General features: G+C 36.9%; 1 protein-coding gene across 7 annotated transcripts in view; it reads left to right on the top strand.

Annotated features, from left to right (window-relative positions):
• The window catches only part of LOC138693007 (zinc finger protein 501-like), a 161,261-nt gene that overhangs the window by 67,878 nt on the left and 77,221 nt on the right, over positions 1-16,162 (top strand). For 5 of the 7 annotated variants that reach the window (XR_011330191.1, XR_011330193.1, XR_011330194.1 and 2 more), the window contains 3 exons: positions 4,631-4,731; positions 5,688-5,825; positions 12,527-12,609. Coding sequence is in view for 2 of the 7 variants with exons in the window: in XM_069816513.1 (XP_069672614.1) it covers positions 4,631-4,731; positions 5,688-5,825; positions 12,527-12,609 (322 nt within the window). In the remaining 5 variants the exon portion in view is untranslated. Of the gene's footprint in view, positions 1-4,630; positions 4,732-5,687; positions 5,826-12,526; positions 13,033-13,594; positions 13,875-16,162 lie in introns of those variants that run through there. The other 2 variants (XM_069816515.1, XR_011330196.1) reach the window with 2 other exon arrangements.

The following is a 16,162-nucleotide window of genomic DNA, read 5'->3' as shown; positions in this document are numbered from 1 at the left end:
GTACTTCGGTACATCAAAATATATATGCTTTTTACAGAGCTTTATTGTTTTTAAATATGCAACCCTGGGTCAGATTCCTTATCTGTTCGGACTCAAGTTCCATTCATTCCTAGCAGTCTTTTAATAGTGATGATCCGCTTGTAGATGCTGCAGCCAGGGTTGGTGCACTGAATGGGTCTCTGGTATATTGGCTCGAGAGGTGGCAGGACATTGAAAATCACTTGATATGTAAAATATGGTGGCAAGGAAGGAGATTGGTCTGTACAAGAGGGAAACAAATTACGAAGTGTAAAGAATACTGTCCGAGTTTGGGATTCGTCCTCAAGAGCGTCACGAAGAGGTTTTACTCACGCAGTTGAGGATTGGCCACTGTCATCTGACACATGGCCATCTCCTACGTGGCGAGCCTCAGCCGGAATGTGATATGTGCCGTGTTCCACTTACAGTGGAACATTGTTTATTGCATTGCAGAAAATATGACCGGTCCATTGGCAATATGGAATTCTGGAGACTCTATGTGACGCTCTTGGAAATGATTTTAATTGTATAAATCCAGTTCTGAGATTTTTATCGAATACAGGACTGGAAAAGGTGATTTAGTTTTTTTATTGACCCGTTTTACTAATTTTCCTGACCCTTTACATCCGGAGGTTACATTTGTAGTTTTGTATTTTATTTTACACAGTTGACATTTCGGACCTTGTACATCCGAATATTTTATAAAACTTTATAGTTTTTGAAATTTGATACATAATTTATCTCTGGTGACCTTAGTTTTATTATTTTATTGGTTCATTTTGAATACTACCTAGTGTTGTAGAACTGCTCACTTTTATTATCCTTTACAAATCACCTTATGTGTACTGGAATTGTGTACCTCGTTTTCCATAACGCTTTTTAGTTATTTTAGCACTCGGATTATTGTATTATTTGTGTCTTTTTTATGAAGAATTTTAGATAAGGGCGCAAATATCCATAGTAACTGACGCGCCCTTTTTAAAGCCCACTACCACCACCACCACCACCACCACCACCACCACCACCACCACAGTTCCAAATGAAATCGTTTTTTGTTTTTCTCAAGGCCATCCCTGCACTTACAGATGGAAGACGTAATCTCATCATCTGGACAGATTCATGTGCTAAAATAAGAATGTCCTTGTAGTATCTTTGTGGGTTCATTTGGTGAAAACGGGTGTTCTTTGTACCTGGGCATACATACATGGCTTCAGATCGCGACTTTGGTGTGATCGAAAGGGAAAAACTTCACACCCAATACGTTTACGTCCCTGACCAATGGTGCGACCTAATTGCGAGGGCCAGAAAAAAGAAACCAGTCCATGTAATACGTATGGAAAAGGAGGACATGAAAGATCTGTCTCTATTGCAGAAAAGCCTTGTGTACAGAAAAAAAAAAATCAATCGCAGGTAGTGCAGTAACTTTCAGGGATGCTACCTCCATCTTTGTAAGTAAAGATAAACCTGAGATTATTGGACTCAGTTATAGGCTACGTGTAGCCATTAAGATAAGTAGATAAAAGCAAACACAAAAAGAAGAGGTCGACAAGCAAGCACAATAATCACTTTCAACCTTAGGTACCTAAGTGGCCACTGCATCAAGCTGAGGTTCGGTTCGGAGCAGTTACTGTGACGTCATTACTCGGTTGATCTGAGTACACATTTGTGGCGGCAGATTTAAAATTTAGATATATTGAGTATTTTACAAGCATTGTAGTAAAGCACTTTCGCTTTGACAATAGACGAGAAAAAAAGTGCTTCTCTTCATTGCCAAATGGCAGTTGCAAATTTTATTTCAGTGATTACAGCAGTTTGCGGAGTTATTTTATATGAAACGCCTATTTAACCTTCAGTGTTGTTATATATGAGCGACGAAATAAAACTGATGAAATAATTCATAATACTAACAGTTAATAAATTAACATGTGAGGTAAATGTTAAACGCTGCAGCTAAGTAAAAAAGAAGATAGAAAGAAACGGACTCCATGAAGCACTACCTAAAGCACTTAAAAAATTACACACAGAATTATTTACTATTATGGAAAGTGGATACAATAATCAATAAAATGAGGAATCTTGAATTGAAGAACGTAATATTTATTTATTTTATAACATGAGTAGCCTTTCATACAACCATGTTCTCTTTAGTGAAGAATAATATTATTAATAAATTAAAGTAATTAGGTAACATAATTCGTAGAAATAAATGCAAATAAAATGATGACTGATGAAGTAACACAAATCCGATAAACACAAATACAAAAAAATGCATTTCCTTTTTTAACATATTTTAATATTAATCAAACACTCTAATATAATAATAATAATAATAATAATAATAATAATAATAATAATAATACTTATCGCTTTTAAGGAACCCGGAGGTTTATTGCCACCCTCACTTGAACCCGCCATCAGTTCCTATCCTCAGCAAGGTTAAATCAGTCTCTACATCATATCCCCACCTCCCTCAAATATATTTCAATATTATCCTCCCATCTACGTCTCGGACTCCCCAAAGGTCTCTTTCCCTCCGGCCTCCCAACTAGCACTCTATATGCATTTCTGGATTCCCCCATATGTGCTACATGCCCTGCCTATCTGAAACGTCTGGATTTAATGTTCCTGATTATGTCAGGTGAAGAATAAAATGCATGTAGTTCTGCGTTATGTAACTTTATCCATTCTCCTGTAACTTCATCTTTCTTAGCCCCAAATATTTTCCTAAGCATCTTATTCTCCAACACCCTTAACCTCTGTACCTCTCTCAAAGTGAGGGTCCAAATTTCACAACCATATAGAAGAACCGGTAATATAATTGTTTTATAAATTCTAACTTTCACCTTTTTGACAGCAGACTGGACTATAAAAGCTTCTCAACCGAATAATGAAACGCATTTCCCATATTCATTCTGCGTTTAATTTCCTTCCGAGTGTCATTTTGTTACTCTTGCTCCAAGATTTTTGAACTTTTCCACCTCTTCAAAGGATAAATTTCCAAATTTTATATTTCCATTGCGTACAATATTCTGGTGACAAGACATAAACATATACTTTGTCTTTTCGGGATTTACTTTCAAACCTATCTCTTCACTTCAATTAAAATTTCCATGTTTTCCGTAATAGTTTGTGGATTTTCTCCTTATATAGTCACGTCATCCGCATAAAGACGGAGCTGATGTAACCCGTTAAATTCCAAATCTTCTCTGTTATCCTGGACTTTAATAATAGTAATAATAACAATATTATTATTATTATTATTATTATTATTATTATTATTATTATTATTATTATTATTATTATTTACAGTAAGATGTTCAGACTGGCAGTGTTCATTAGGCCCACTTGATAGGTCATATAATAGGATGAACTCCCCTTCAATACCAGAGTTTCAGCCCGCCTTGGGGATAAGGAAATAATTTGTCCTTCAGCAGAACGTATTTAAATATATTAGTACCTACGTTGTGAAACACTAAGTGAAACACGTGAACTCTGTTCGAACGTTTGAACTGACCGGTAATGGCTACGGTTAACCGAGTAACTTCAGTGCTCTGCTGCCAAGCACGTAAACTGATAGAACCGAGTTACTCAACAGTTCTACTCGCTCTGTCCCCAGCTCTACATCACGCTGTCCAAGCATAATGACCTAATGAAACTCTTACCATTGATTTCTCCTGTTTATCATGACTTTTACAGGAATCTTAAGACTGTAAATGACACAACCACGTGTGAAAACATCGAATTTATTGATGATGAGACAGAGTTTGCGTAGTCATATATATGCCTGTAATGCTATCTTCAATTTTGGATAAATACTGATTCACTATGTTTATATCTATGGCACTAACGATTTGCAGTTGTATTTGTACATCTGTCTTCTTTCCTCTAAACCAGGCTTGATATATGTATGTCCTATACATCAATAGTAATTTACAATAAACTTTAACAGCAATTATCTCACAATTGCTTTGAAGTGGGATCTGCCATTTTTCCACTGAGGTACTCATATTTAGTCCCGCTATCAGTGCTAAAAATGTTCGAAATTCTTCTGTAGCTGATAAGTGGTTTCAGACTTGTGTAGAAATTTAAGATAAATTAACCTTGTAGGGATAAGGCCACTAGGCCTTCTTTTCCTTTCTACCAAGACATCACAACTACAATTTCACGAATAAAAATAGAATTACAACTACAATAGAATCTAAATAGATACCTGATTAATAGACACTAGACAGTTTTTTGTAGAAGTTAAAAACAAACAACGAATTAGTTGCTGAATTAAACATTAAACCTAGAATGTTTGTATAGGGTTGAAATTACTGATGATTGAAATATTGTCTCCTAGAATAAGAAAATTGTTTACTAGAAGCCATGCATGAATTAGTCTTAGTTACTGGCAAAGCGTCTAGGAAGTTAGTGTGGTTTTGAATTGAAGATTATTTTGACAGTCCCTGATACTAGCACGTAGTGATTCAAGGGATCTTTGCAAGGAATTGTGAAAGAAGATTGATTACCAGCTAAAGCTATGTGAACTAGATCCTAGTAACTAGTAATTACTGTTGCTCAACAGCACAGTTTCTGTGATCACTGTCAATTACATAACCTTATCTTTCAGTTGTGATGGATGTGATCAAGATGGAACCTGCACTTGATCTGCTCGACATACAACTACATGGTAACACATACGAAATGGAAGAAAATGATCCTTTATCAGAGGTAAGTCTTACTGAGATTATATATTTTTTTATTTGTTTGTGTAACAGTGTCAGAAAAGCAAACATTTCACACTTTATATTCAGTAGACTAAATTAGAACCCCGTGCTTTGCTGTGTGGTGTATGGCGTCATGAATTGGTCTGACATTATGAAGTGTGCTTGGTTGTACACTCTTCATGGGAAGAAATTTTCATAGGAAAATCAGCTAGTCTGTATCACTACTGCTCACCCTGCATCATCATCGAGTAATGCAGAGTCACAGTTGTTAATGTAATCCGGTCCCACAGATCCACTGCGGTTCTGTTGGCATCTCTGTGTGAAAGTTAAATGACTCTTGGATTTCATGTGAGAGGTTGTCCTCTGTACTCTATAACATTTTATTTGAGTTATAATTTCTAAGACAATTATATTCAGACAAGGTACTTTCTGATGTCCAACAGCAGATATTATTTCCCACTCACTTCAACATTGTTTATGGAATACATGCTACCACTTATTGACTAGTAAAACTGTGATCTAAATTTAATTAAATATGTGGAAAACGTACAGCATTGATTTGAGATCTGCTTCTGTTATTGGCGTGCACATTATGGTATACGTTAGCTCGTAGTTGTACTTGAGAGGGATAAAGAAATTTGAAAATTATTAAATATGCTCTTGCATCAGAAAATAGCCAAGCAGGATAATGATTAATTTCAAAAGTAGGCAAGTATTAACCAAATTATTTCTTCATTTGTGACAACATAGATATAGTTGGAAATATAAAAAGTAGAGCATAAGTTATAAAATGCATTTTCTCTTTACCTTCTAAATGGATGTATAGAGAAATTATTGTTAGGAATGTTCGCACTATCATTGGTACGATTGAATAACATTACACAATGAAGATATCATAACTTTTATTCAACAATAATGTGATTTTTATTTCTAACTTTGACCACACACTTTGTTCTGTAGGAAGGGAACTTATCGCATCTGAAAGTGACGGGCATGAAGACAGAATGCTTGGACCAGAGTTACGATATCAAATCAGAGATAAAGGTTGAAGACACTCCAGTTCCTATTGGCTTTCCTATGGTGAAATCCGAAGTTGATGTAAGTGGTTCTGTGACAATATACCTATATACCAGTAATTTTTAAGTATGTGAGACCTATTAACAGTCTCGAATTTTATTAACACTCTTCCCTTTTTTCATAATGTTCACAAAGTAGACTGTTTTCATTTTAGATTTGAAATAACATAATAATTGGAAATACCAGGAATACATGGAGAAAAGTGCCTACAGTATTTGAGGAACAAGTTGAGACAAGATTTTGAACAGAGACAGCATATTATATGCTTACCTTCTGTCTTGCACAGCTGCTATTATGGGGTTGTTGGCATTGGTGCTATCCCTTCCATCATGTCCATGGAAGTATCAGTGGCGGCCTGCTCCTCTCTAGAGTGTTCATATCCTCTGTCCTCTCTGTCTGTCTCTCCTATATCGACTACAAACCAGTCATTGACTCCTTCAATTAAACCATCTTTTCCCCAATTAAACTTTTCTTCCTTTTCTACACTTCCACATGCTTTTCTCCATTTTCCTAGTGTCACTTTTGACAATGCTGTTTGAAAGAGAAGTGTTACATCACTGGGTCCGAAAGTCACATTATGTTGGCTTCATTGTTCTTTACTTTGGCCCAAATTAATTCAGTTGCACTGAAGTTGCAATAATAGGGAGGAAGACGCACTACGGTATGCCCTGCCAACTCTGCAATAGTATCAATTCCGTATTTTCTAAATTTGTTTTCCTTAGTATTGATATAATGTCATATAATACAACTTTGGTGGATCTCGGATCGTATTCAATGTTCTTTTCGCGTAACCAGGTTTCCATTTCGCTTTTTAACTTGATGAAATTGGGGCCTTTTTTAGTTTGTCTGAATGATAAGATGTATTGTCCATAACAATGACACTATTTTTAGGAATATTTGGAAGGAGTTTGTTTACAAACCAATCCCTGAAAACAATACCGTCCATCTCCTCATGATAGTCCTTTGTTGATTTAGATCGAAAATACAGAAGGCCGTTCAGAAGAAACCCCTCAGAAGTCCTGGCATATACTATATTAAATCTCTGCCTTTTACCCAGGGGGACAATGAATTTCACTGTCTGGTGTGTCACATAACCATACTTTTCCTGTAATATGGTTTACATTCAGCCAAGTTTCATCAAGATAAACGATTGTTCGACCACTTGCTCTTAGTTCTTGCATTTTTCGTAAATAGTGAAATCTTTTTGTTGCAATGTCGGCTTTTTTCATTAATAATTTTCGTTGTACAATGTTTTTAGCATATCGTAAATTCATATTTTTCGCATTACCCATATACTGCCTTCAACTATCTTAGCCTCACTCAAAAGCTTTGTGTATATCAAGCAAACTGGGAACAAAACTTGTTTTGTATAATGAATAAATGGTCCTCTTAATGGCAGATGCAGTCAATGAGTCTTTATTCGTCTTCTTCAGTGTACTGTTGGGCTTTTCTTACCTGAGGTTCGAATTTTGTTTCCTATACTGTCAGCATTTTTCTCATTTAACATTCTATAACACATGTGCGAGATACTCCAGTCATGGTACCAGTTTGTCCGACGACAGATATAGTAGGTGCTCCATATTTAAGTGCATCAAATTCGTCTTTAAAGAACTTGTGCACATTAATCACATTTTCTCTTCCACCTGACTGAATTGGCTTTCCCTTTCTTCCAACACCGGTTTGAAAAAGAATTAATATCAGATCAAATATTAACTATTGAACTAATGTAAATATTTCTATGTTCTGATGTATTTCTACAACATAGTAGAACTTGTTCGCAACAGAGAAGATCCAATGTTCCCCACTTGCACTACCCAGTGGTTACTGTTGTAAAAAACACAAAATAACACGATACAGTAAAACAATAAAATAAACACTCAATCACATAACATATAAACAAATAACATAACTTATTGCTTTATATTTGCACAGTCAGCTACTTCTAGATATTTAGTCATTTTTCTTAATCACTAATATATTAGGTAGACAATATACTGTGTTAGTACCTTTTGTGCCCATTGTCATCTTATCTTCGTACTAGTGTCTGTGTGTGTGCGTGCGCGCGCGCATTGTGAGGGCATGTTGAATTTCCCCTCTCTAGTTTATATCAGGAACAGAATATCATGAGGCCCAAGGATCGGTAGTGGATTAATAGTGACTGCCCACAAAATAGCATTCACTTGCACATTTAATGACAATGGCTTAAACTTACAAAATCAATATACAAATCAAATTATACCCCAAACTTGAACAGTAATACACACTGCGATTCACGCACCAGAAACCCAGTTTACAATTAACATTAAGAAATATAAAATAGAATTCACATAAACTCTTACAGTGCTTTACAAGGAGTGCCCTAGTAAAACCAAGAAAGGTGGCATTACCAATAACCAATCCAAAAACCCATTAACTACATATGCCTTGAAACCCGCCCTGAATAAATAGAAAAGCAATAATAAAAGATAACTTTCCCAATACATAAGACAGCCAAAAATGCCCAGAGACCTCATAATACGAAAAATGACTGCAGAGAAAATAGCAACCACCTCTAGATTGCACCACTAAACGGAAGAGATGGCTCCACTCACTGAACTCCCAATAGAACCAAAATTGGGGCACCAACTAATTACATGGATCCCGCGCTTACTGGAGAAATAGTGAAATAACACATACTACGGCATAAGCCGCAAACATGATGATAATTGGCGATGCTGATATGACAGAGGGAAGGACTCTGCTGTCTCCAGACATTCCTCCAGTCATAAAACTGGATATGGCGCCAGTCCCAGCTTTAAAAGGGCGATCTCCATGACCACACCAGCTACCGGAAGTATACAGCTGGCTGATACACATAATCACCAGCCAAGACCATTTACTTCTTGACTAGTAAAAATTACGACGGAGATGTGGATAACCAACATATGGAGACAGGAAATTCTCACGAAGCGTAGCAGAGTCCAGCACCAAAATCTCCATTCACGTAGATCGCTGGTTAATAGGCGCCAGCCACTAAGTCAAAACCAGACAGCACCCATCAGTAACACGGCGCCTCGTAACGTGAGCGTAATGGCAGCCAAGTCCCCAACCAAGATCCTCTCGTTTGGTGTCACCCAAGAGCCACCTTAGCAGAGCATTCCTAGTCTCCCAAGTCTCTCCAAACAACTTCTGTCAATTCAAAATGCCTCCAACAGAACACCCGTCATCTCCGGGTCGCTCCAACCGACTGGCCGTCGTCTCCAACTCCCTCCAAGTGACTCCCCTTCATCTTCGAGACTCTCCACCAGACTGCGCGTCATCTCCGTGTCGCTCCAACTGATTGCTTGTCGTCAATGGGTCGCTGCAAGTGGCTGCCTTTCGTCTCTGAATCTCTCTACCAGACTGCCCTTGTCTTCGAGTCCATCCACGCAACCGTGAACAACCCGGAAGTACAACCATTAGAATATGAAATACACCAATGAGAGGGCAGATATCAAAGGAAGAAGAGAGAGCTCATCGGATAGGCAAGAAACCAGTCAACTAGCGAACTCTATACCAGGTACATTTATAAAAAAGAAGAAAATTACAATGAACTCAAACAACATATAATGAAACTAGAAAAACAAAAGTAAGAGCATGTGAAGTGCTGAAATGTCGGAAAAATATCAGGGGAAGGAAAATACATATCGTGTGTATTTCTCTCACAGTTTTTGCATTTGTGCTTTCTGTATTTGTATCTGTAATTTTATTTATATTTCTTATTTGCTTCTTTTCCCTGCATTTGTTTCTTGTTTGTGTCTATTTGTATTCTGGTGGTGTGGTAGAGAAGGCCTGATGGCCTTAACTCCGCCAGATTAAATAAATATATACATAAAGTTGAATTATAATATCGCACTAAAACAATATTATGACCAACACAGCCGACATTGGCAACCTCAAAACTTCGACTGTCACAAGTGGGTTCAACTGGTTGCCTGGAAAAGGCAAAGCAGGTAGCAGTGTCAAAATATTCGTCAAGGACTGTAGCAGTGTTATTGCTATGACATTATTATAATTATTATTATCATTATTATTATTATCATCATGATTATTATTATTATTATTATTATTATTATTATTATTATTGTTATATTATTGAGGTGCGTGTATTTTGTTATCCAGGATGACCTGAAGTTAAGTATTGATTTTGTAGAAATAGAGCGTTTAGGGGTAAGATGTGTCTGGTAATAAATTGCAAATACACAGTGTTTATAAACTGTGTATTTGCTGCTGGAGTCCATGCATTGGCTTGTGACAACAGCTAAATATGTATTCTGTCGTTACAAATAACTGAATCTGCATGATCTTCAGCTTACCACAGAAAAAATTATGGTGACATGGAGGCTACACGTGGTGACATTCGGACGAAATTTCTTCTGCGATTCCACAAAGCTGGACCCACAGACAGAACACTTAACACGCTGGTTAACAAAGTTAAGCATATCAGACAATCACAATGGAGCCAGTACGAGGACGTCCATCATCCTCTGAGGTGCCATCAGGTTATCCATCGCACTTAGTCCAAAATCAGTGCAGCGTTTGTTACAAGAATTGAATATTCCGCGTTCGACGGTGAATAGGTGTTGCATTTCACGCTGAAGAAGCCGTACCTACCAGCTGCTGGTTCCACACCACCTCTATGTCGAGGAATTTGCACAGCATGTGACTTCTTTGTGTGTGACTTTATCAAAGGACATGTTCTCACCCGACCGATTACCACACTGGTGAAGCTCCTCCTCCAGGTGGTATGATGGACAATCTGGTGACGCTTCAGAGAATGATGGAAAACCTCGTATGGCGTACATTGCGACAGTCCGAGTACGCTTAAACTAGACCAGTGTGTGAAGTGTTTTGTCTGTGTGTTCGGCTTTAAGGAATCGGCGTTGAAATTTTGTCCGAATGTCACCATAATATGACGACCCCTCTAGCCTCCACATCACCTTAGAAATCTTTTGTGGTAAGCTGACGATCATGCAGGTTCAATTACTTGTGATGACAGACACATATTTGGCTGTTGTCATAAAGCCAATGGGTGGACTCCAGCAGCAAATACACAGTTCAGAAACACAGTGTGCAGTGAAACCTCTCATTTACGGACATCGAAGGGACGTAACAATCTGTCCACATCTGGGAAGTGTCCTTAATTGGGAGGGAGGCTCCCCAATCTAACAGTAAATTTATAATATGCATTATGTACCTCTTCTCGCTTTAAATGAAATGTATTACTGTAGTTTAATTCTAAATACAGTCTACTGTACTACAGTAAATTCTTTGCAACTTTGAACTACACTAGATAAGACCGAAAAAGGAAAATACAGTATTGTGCAAGGCAATTTTATTCTAGGTCTACAGTTATGCAGTACTGTAATTTACAGGTTTAAAGTTAACCTTTATGTTCAGGTGCCATGTCTCTCGAAACAGTACAACTAATTGAAGTGAAGAGAATAATCCTATTAACCATATCATGTGTCGAACACAATTTGACGATCACGGAAACTTTGGACCCATCAGAAGGCTAAAAAGACTTTATCCACCCGCTTCCAACTAAGAAGGGGTAGCCGGCTGGGCTAGTGGTAGACTACGAGACCCTTATTGTCTTCTTTTATGTTAAAGAATTTCTGTAGAGTTCTCAAAACTAAATTTTCAATTTTTGTAATACATTAGGTCTTGAAATCGAAGTTCTGTCTGCAGTCAGGAGATAAAGCAAGCTTTAGGACTGTGAAACAGCTGTCTGTGTCCGTATCAGAGAGTGTCCGTAAACGAGAGTTAAATTCATCATTATTTCTATATTATTTCAATTGGGACATAAAAATCTGTCTGTATATGAGGAGTGTCCATATCTTGGGGGGTCCGTAAGGAGAGGTTTCACTGTACTTGCAATTTATTACCATTCACCTAAACGCCCTATTTCTACAAAATCGATAAGTAATTTCTGGACACTCTGTATACAGACCTGTGAATATATGCCACACTGTTAAGTGAATTGTCCGCTGTCCCCTGGCAATTTTATTGACTGCGCTTGTTTGATTTTCAGATTTATTTTATAATGTTATAAAATCCGCATTTACACCATTTTCTACGGATTTCGATCTGTAATAATTATCTGTGTCTGCCACGAAAGCTCTCTCTTCAGTTGTTTTACCAGCTTCGTCAATGACGACGAATTTCAGGTTCCATACCTCAGTTCATTTTGGGTTAGAAATCTTCTGAACTCACAGGAAAAATCTGCATTATAAATTAATTTGCAGATGTGTGGCAAAATCTTTATTTTCTGCTATCTTATGTCAAAGGAATAAGTCGTCTTAAAGGGTGTATGTTTTGATTTAATGGAACTTTCAACAGTAAAATATATTAATGTTTCAATATATAACCTGTTCACTGTTTATTTACGTCAAATATTATTGCAAATTCTCATTACGTTTTCAGAAAGCATTTATACATGATATGCATATATTTACAGGGTCAGAACTTGATTTCAATTCGCTACAATACAAGCAAATAACCTGAATTTAAGGAAAGATGTGTGAAGGAAGTAAGTCAATGCATTTCGGGGGAACTAATTAGATTTTGCGTAAAAGACATTACAACCTTACAGAAAGGTTAGATTGGATTCACTAGGTTTGAATAGTGAGGCGACTAACATAGGAAACGAATAACCCAGGTGGTCAGTTAATGCTCTCTTCATTATTTACTCACTTTTCCAGGAAGATTTGTTCGATGTGGACAGAGTTCAGCAGGAACAGAAAGTGGAAGTATCTTCAGAAGAGGATGAAGTGTTGACCGAGAGGTGAGTGTACTGTGCTGGTTTTGCTTCTTCCATCCTTTCAGAACTTCATTTAATAGTGATGTAGGAAATAAATTTTATAATGAATGATACTGTTTTATCTATTATTGGCTACTAAAATTGTCATTACCATGACAAGTAACACACTACAACTCCTGCTATAATCTTTTCACTGTAAGAAAAATCCTAATGTAAACATTAGCACGTGACTGAAGTGAGGGTTCATTGGCCGCTGTTTGGCACCATAGATTCTCAGTACGTGATCCCACCTACTGTTGTACATTCTGTTTCATGTTAAACAATACCCGTTACTCGTCAAGTAGGCCTAACCTCACTACTATGCATTCGTTTGCTTAGGAAACATTTACTTTATAATTACTGCAATTAAATTATTTTTAAGTCTTATATCTTCACAATGGACAGTTGAGGATACAGAAGCCATACTTCAGTACCACGTGCTTACATGAACAACTACGATGCCAGCTTATTACAAGAACAGACTACCTCAGTATTACTGTTGGTATTCATCCGCGTTCATAGTACATAACAAAATATAAAAGTAGCACTTCTTTTACATAGTGTTTTACACATGAGTGAAGTTAAATGTTTCATCGTATTTAACAACTAGAATTCAATTTTTTATTTTGAAATAATACATGATTGTGGTTTCCAAATACGAACGCTATTTTACTGCGTCATGTGAGTGTTTCGACTGGGAGCCAATCACGGGTATGACAGCAACGTGCCTATGTTTACATTAGGATTTTTCTTACAGCAAAAACAGTATATATCTGCTGCTTTATTATTCTGCTGTCCTTCGAGAAACATGATTTCATATGGGGTCACTAGTCACTAGTTTGATTAGCAACATTTCTACCGTGGCTGCAATCCCTGTGCATTTTGCTAGTTGGCTGCTTTTCATGCTGTTCAATTCGAGTGCTGCGAAAGTTGCGACAGGTTTTACGGGTCTGTACTTCTGTACTTAAAGGTTGCGTTACTTTTGCAGCAGCAGCTAGCTGGAGCTTATCGTCTGTCTGTTCATACTTCACTGCGTTTGTAGGTTGTGTTTGTTGTCAGATTTTCATATTTTGAAATACAGCCAAATGTATCTTAAATAACAATTTTTTTTATGAAACACAGATTAAAGTTTAGAATGATACAGAAAGTACGGGCCTTGGTCAAGAACTGAATAGAAACAGAAAATAGTGTGAAGTTCCAATCGCCTTTGAGAACCCTTTTCAAATTACAAGATATATTTCATGGGAACAGATTTAAGTGTCATGAAAGATTTATTTTTTAGTTTTACAGTCCTTTATTCTATTATGTGAAATTTATTTTTAAAACTATAATTTAATATTTGCATTGCATCAGCAAATTAGCAAATTCTGTCAAAACTTTTAATTTTTACTGTGGCTGTCAGCAGTGTTTTGTTTAACTTATTACCTGTTTCATTATGTTTAGTAAATGAACTTTCGAATGTAAAGATTTTACGTTTTCTCGCAGATTTTGAAAAGTTGTGTTTTGATAGATTAATAAAGTATCATCAAATGGGAACAATGTAATCACTCAACCCATTGTGATCAAAGCATTCACTATGTAAGTTCGAAAATCACTGTCGCTGTCCCCACGTTCTTTTCCTTGTGCTACATCACACACATAAACTTAAAAGATTCATCAATTGATAGCTCTGGCAGCTTATGGAATGGTGGAACAGCTAGAGTTCCGAGTATGGCACACATCTCATAGCTGAAGGTAGATCAGGATGTGATGTCTTATCATGATTATTTCAATTGATGCATATCATATTAATTTTACAAAAATAATCATTGGTACATCTCTTTCCATTTGTCCACTGGCGCATATACACCATACAAGTTTTGCATATGATACAGGAAGCCCATGGATTATGTTGACAGAAAATTGACGTAAATGTGCTGTCTTCACAAATTCGGACACAGATGTCATATTTATATTTAGTATATACACCCCACAGATATAGCATAACACGTAGGGATAACTGAAGCATGATCATTGTGAAGTGGCCATTGCTTTGCAATGCTTCATCTCCAAATTCTAACACTGATTCAAATTGTAATTGTACAGACCTGCTATGGGACCATATCTATAAATATAATTAAGAACTTACCTTTCAGATTCCAATATTTTGGATGCAAAATTATGTAACAGAAACTAACAGTGTCACGACAATTTGTCCTGGTCAATTTGTCACTACGACAATTCATCCCAGAAAACAATTCATACCTGTGATGGTTGGTATATTTTACAAGTTTGTCCCGGTCAATTGGTTCCATTCTAATTCATACCAGACATGTCATGAATGGTTGCTACATTTCAATCCTGAAAGTAAATTAACAATCTTTGCCACACAAGATCAACTGTGAAAACTTGTTACTTGTGAATATTGGATTTGTGATGGAACTTTTGCATCTCCTCCTAAAATTATGTCAACTATACACGATTCATGCTAATGTCAGGGGCCAGTGGTTTCCTGTAGTCATGACCTTGCTCTGAAACAAAACCAAAGCTTTATATTGTGAGCTGTTCAGTGTGTTAATAGATGAAGTGGATACACTTTTTGGAGAGCAGTTGTCACCCTCATTTATTTCCACTGATTTCAAGCAAAGTGCTATTAATAGAATAAAGGAAACTTTTCCACTAGCTAAACCAGCCGGCTGTTTGTTTAATTTAGGACAGGCATTATGGTGTAAGTTGTAATCTGAAGGAGCAATGGGGAGAATTTGAAAGAGGACAATACCGACATTCGCTTGCAGTTCTATTCCCTTATTGCACTGGCATTCATCGTGTACAGACAACAAAATGACGGATATGAAGTACTGGAAGCATTCAACCTCCTTTGAGAAGCCTCTTCAGATGTTCTAGTGCAGGCCTCCACAAACAGCTCTCAACGAGCGCGCGCGCTCCTTCGGAGTGGGAGAGCAGTGTTTACCGCTTGCTGAAACGGAGAGGAAGATACGTCAGAATGACATAGACTTGCTATAGGTAGAGAAGAGGGAAACGACCACTCAAGTTATCTAGTGGAGTGCAGTGTGTAAGCCTATTCTCAGTAACTCTTTCACGTTGCTTACCGACTGCTAAAGTACAGTATGGAGAAATCTAAAAGACGGAACATAACATTAACATTTAACGATTTACAGCTCGAACTTATTAATCTTCAATGTGACCTAAGAGCTAAAGATCGTTTGAATAATACTACTAGTCTGGTTGAGTTTTACAAGACTAAACATTAGCAATAATATCCACGACTACACAGGCTGGCTGTGAAAATGATTGCTATGTTTGGCTCAACATTTGTATTCGTGAGCAACTGTTTTCTATAATCAACTTTAATAAAGGCAGACATGGAACATCTGTAACTGATGTTTCATTATGATCAGTAGGCTACTGTTCCTTTCAGCTGCCAACAGCATAAAACCTCGTTTTGATATACTGATAAATAAAAATATAGCAAAACGATATCGTACATTTAAATAGCTATAGAATTTCTATTACTTCTGTAAAATAAATATTTCTTTAT

Source organism: Periplaneta americana, chromosome 17 (assembly GCF_040183065.1).
Source record: "Periplaneta americana isolate PAMFEO1 chromosome 17, P.americana_PAMFEO1_priV1, whole genome shotgun sequence".
Lineage (NCBI taxonomy): Eukaryota > Metazoa > Arthropoda > Insecta > Blattodea > Blattidae > Periplaneta > Periplaneta americana.
Note: the sequence above shows the minus strand (reverse complement) of the source record. Positions and strands in the feature narration are given on the sequence as shown.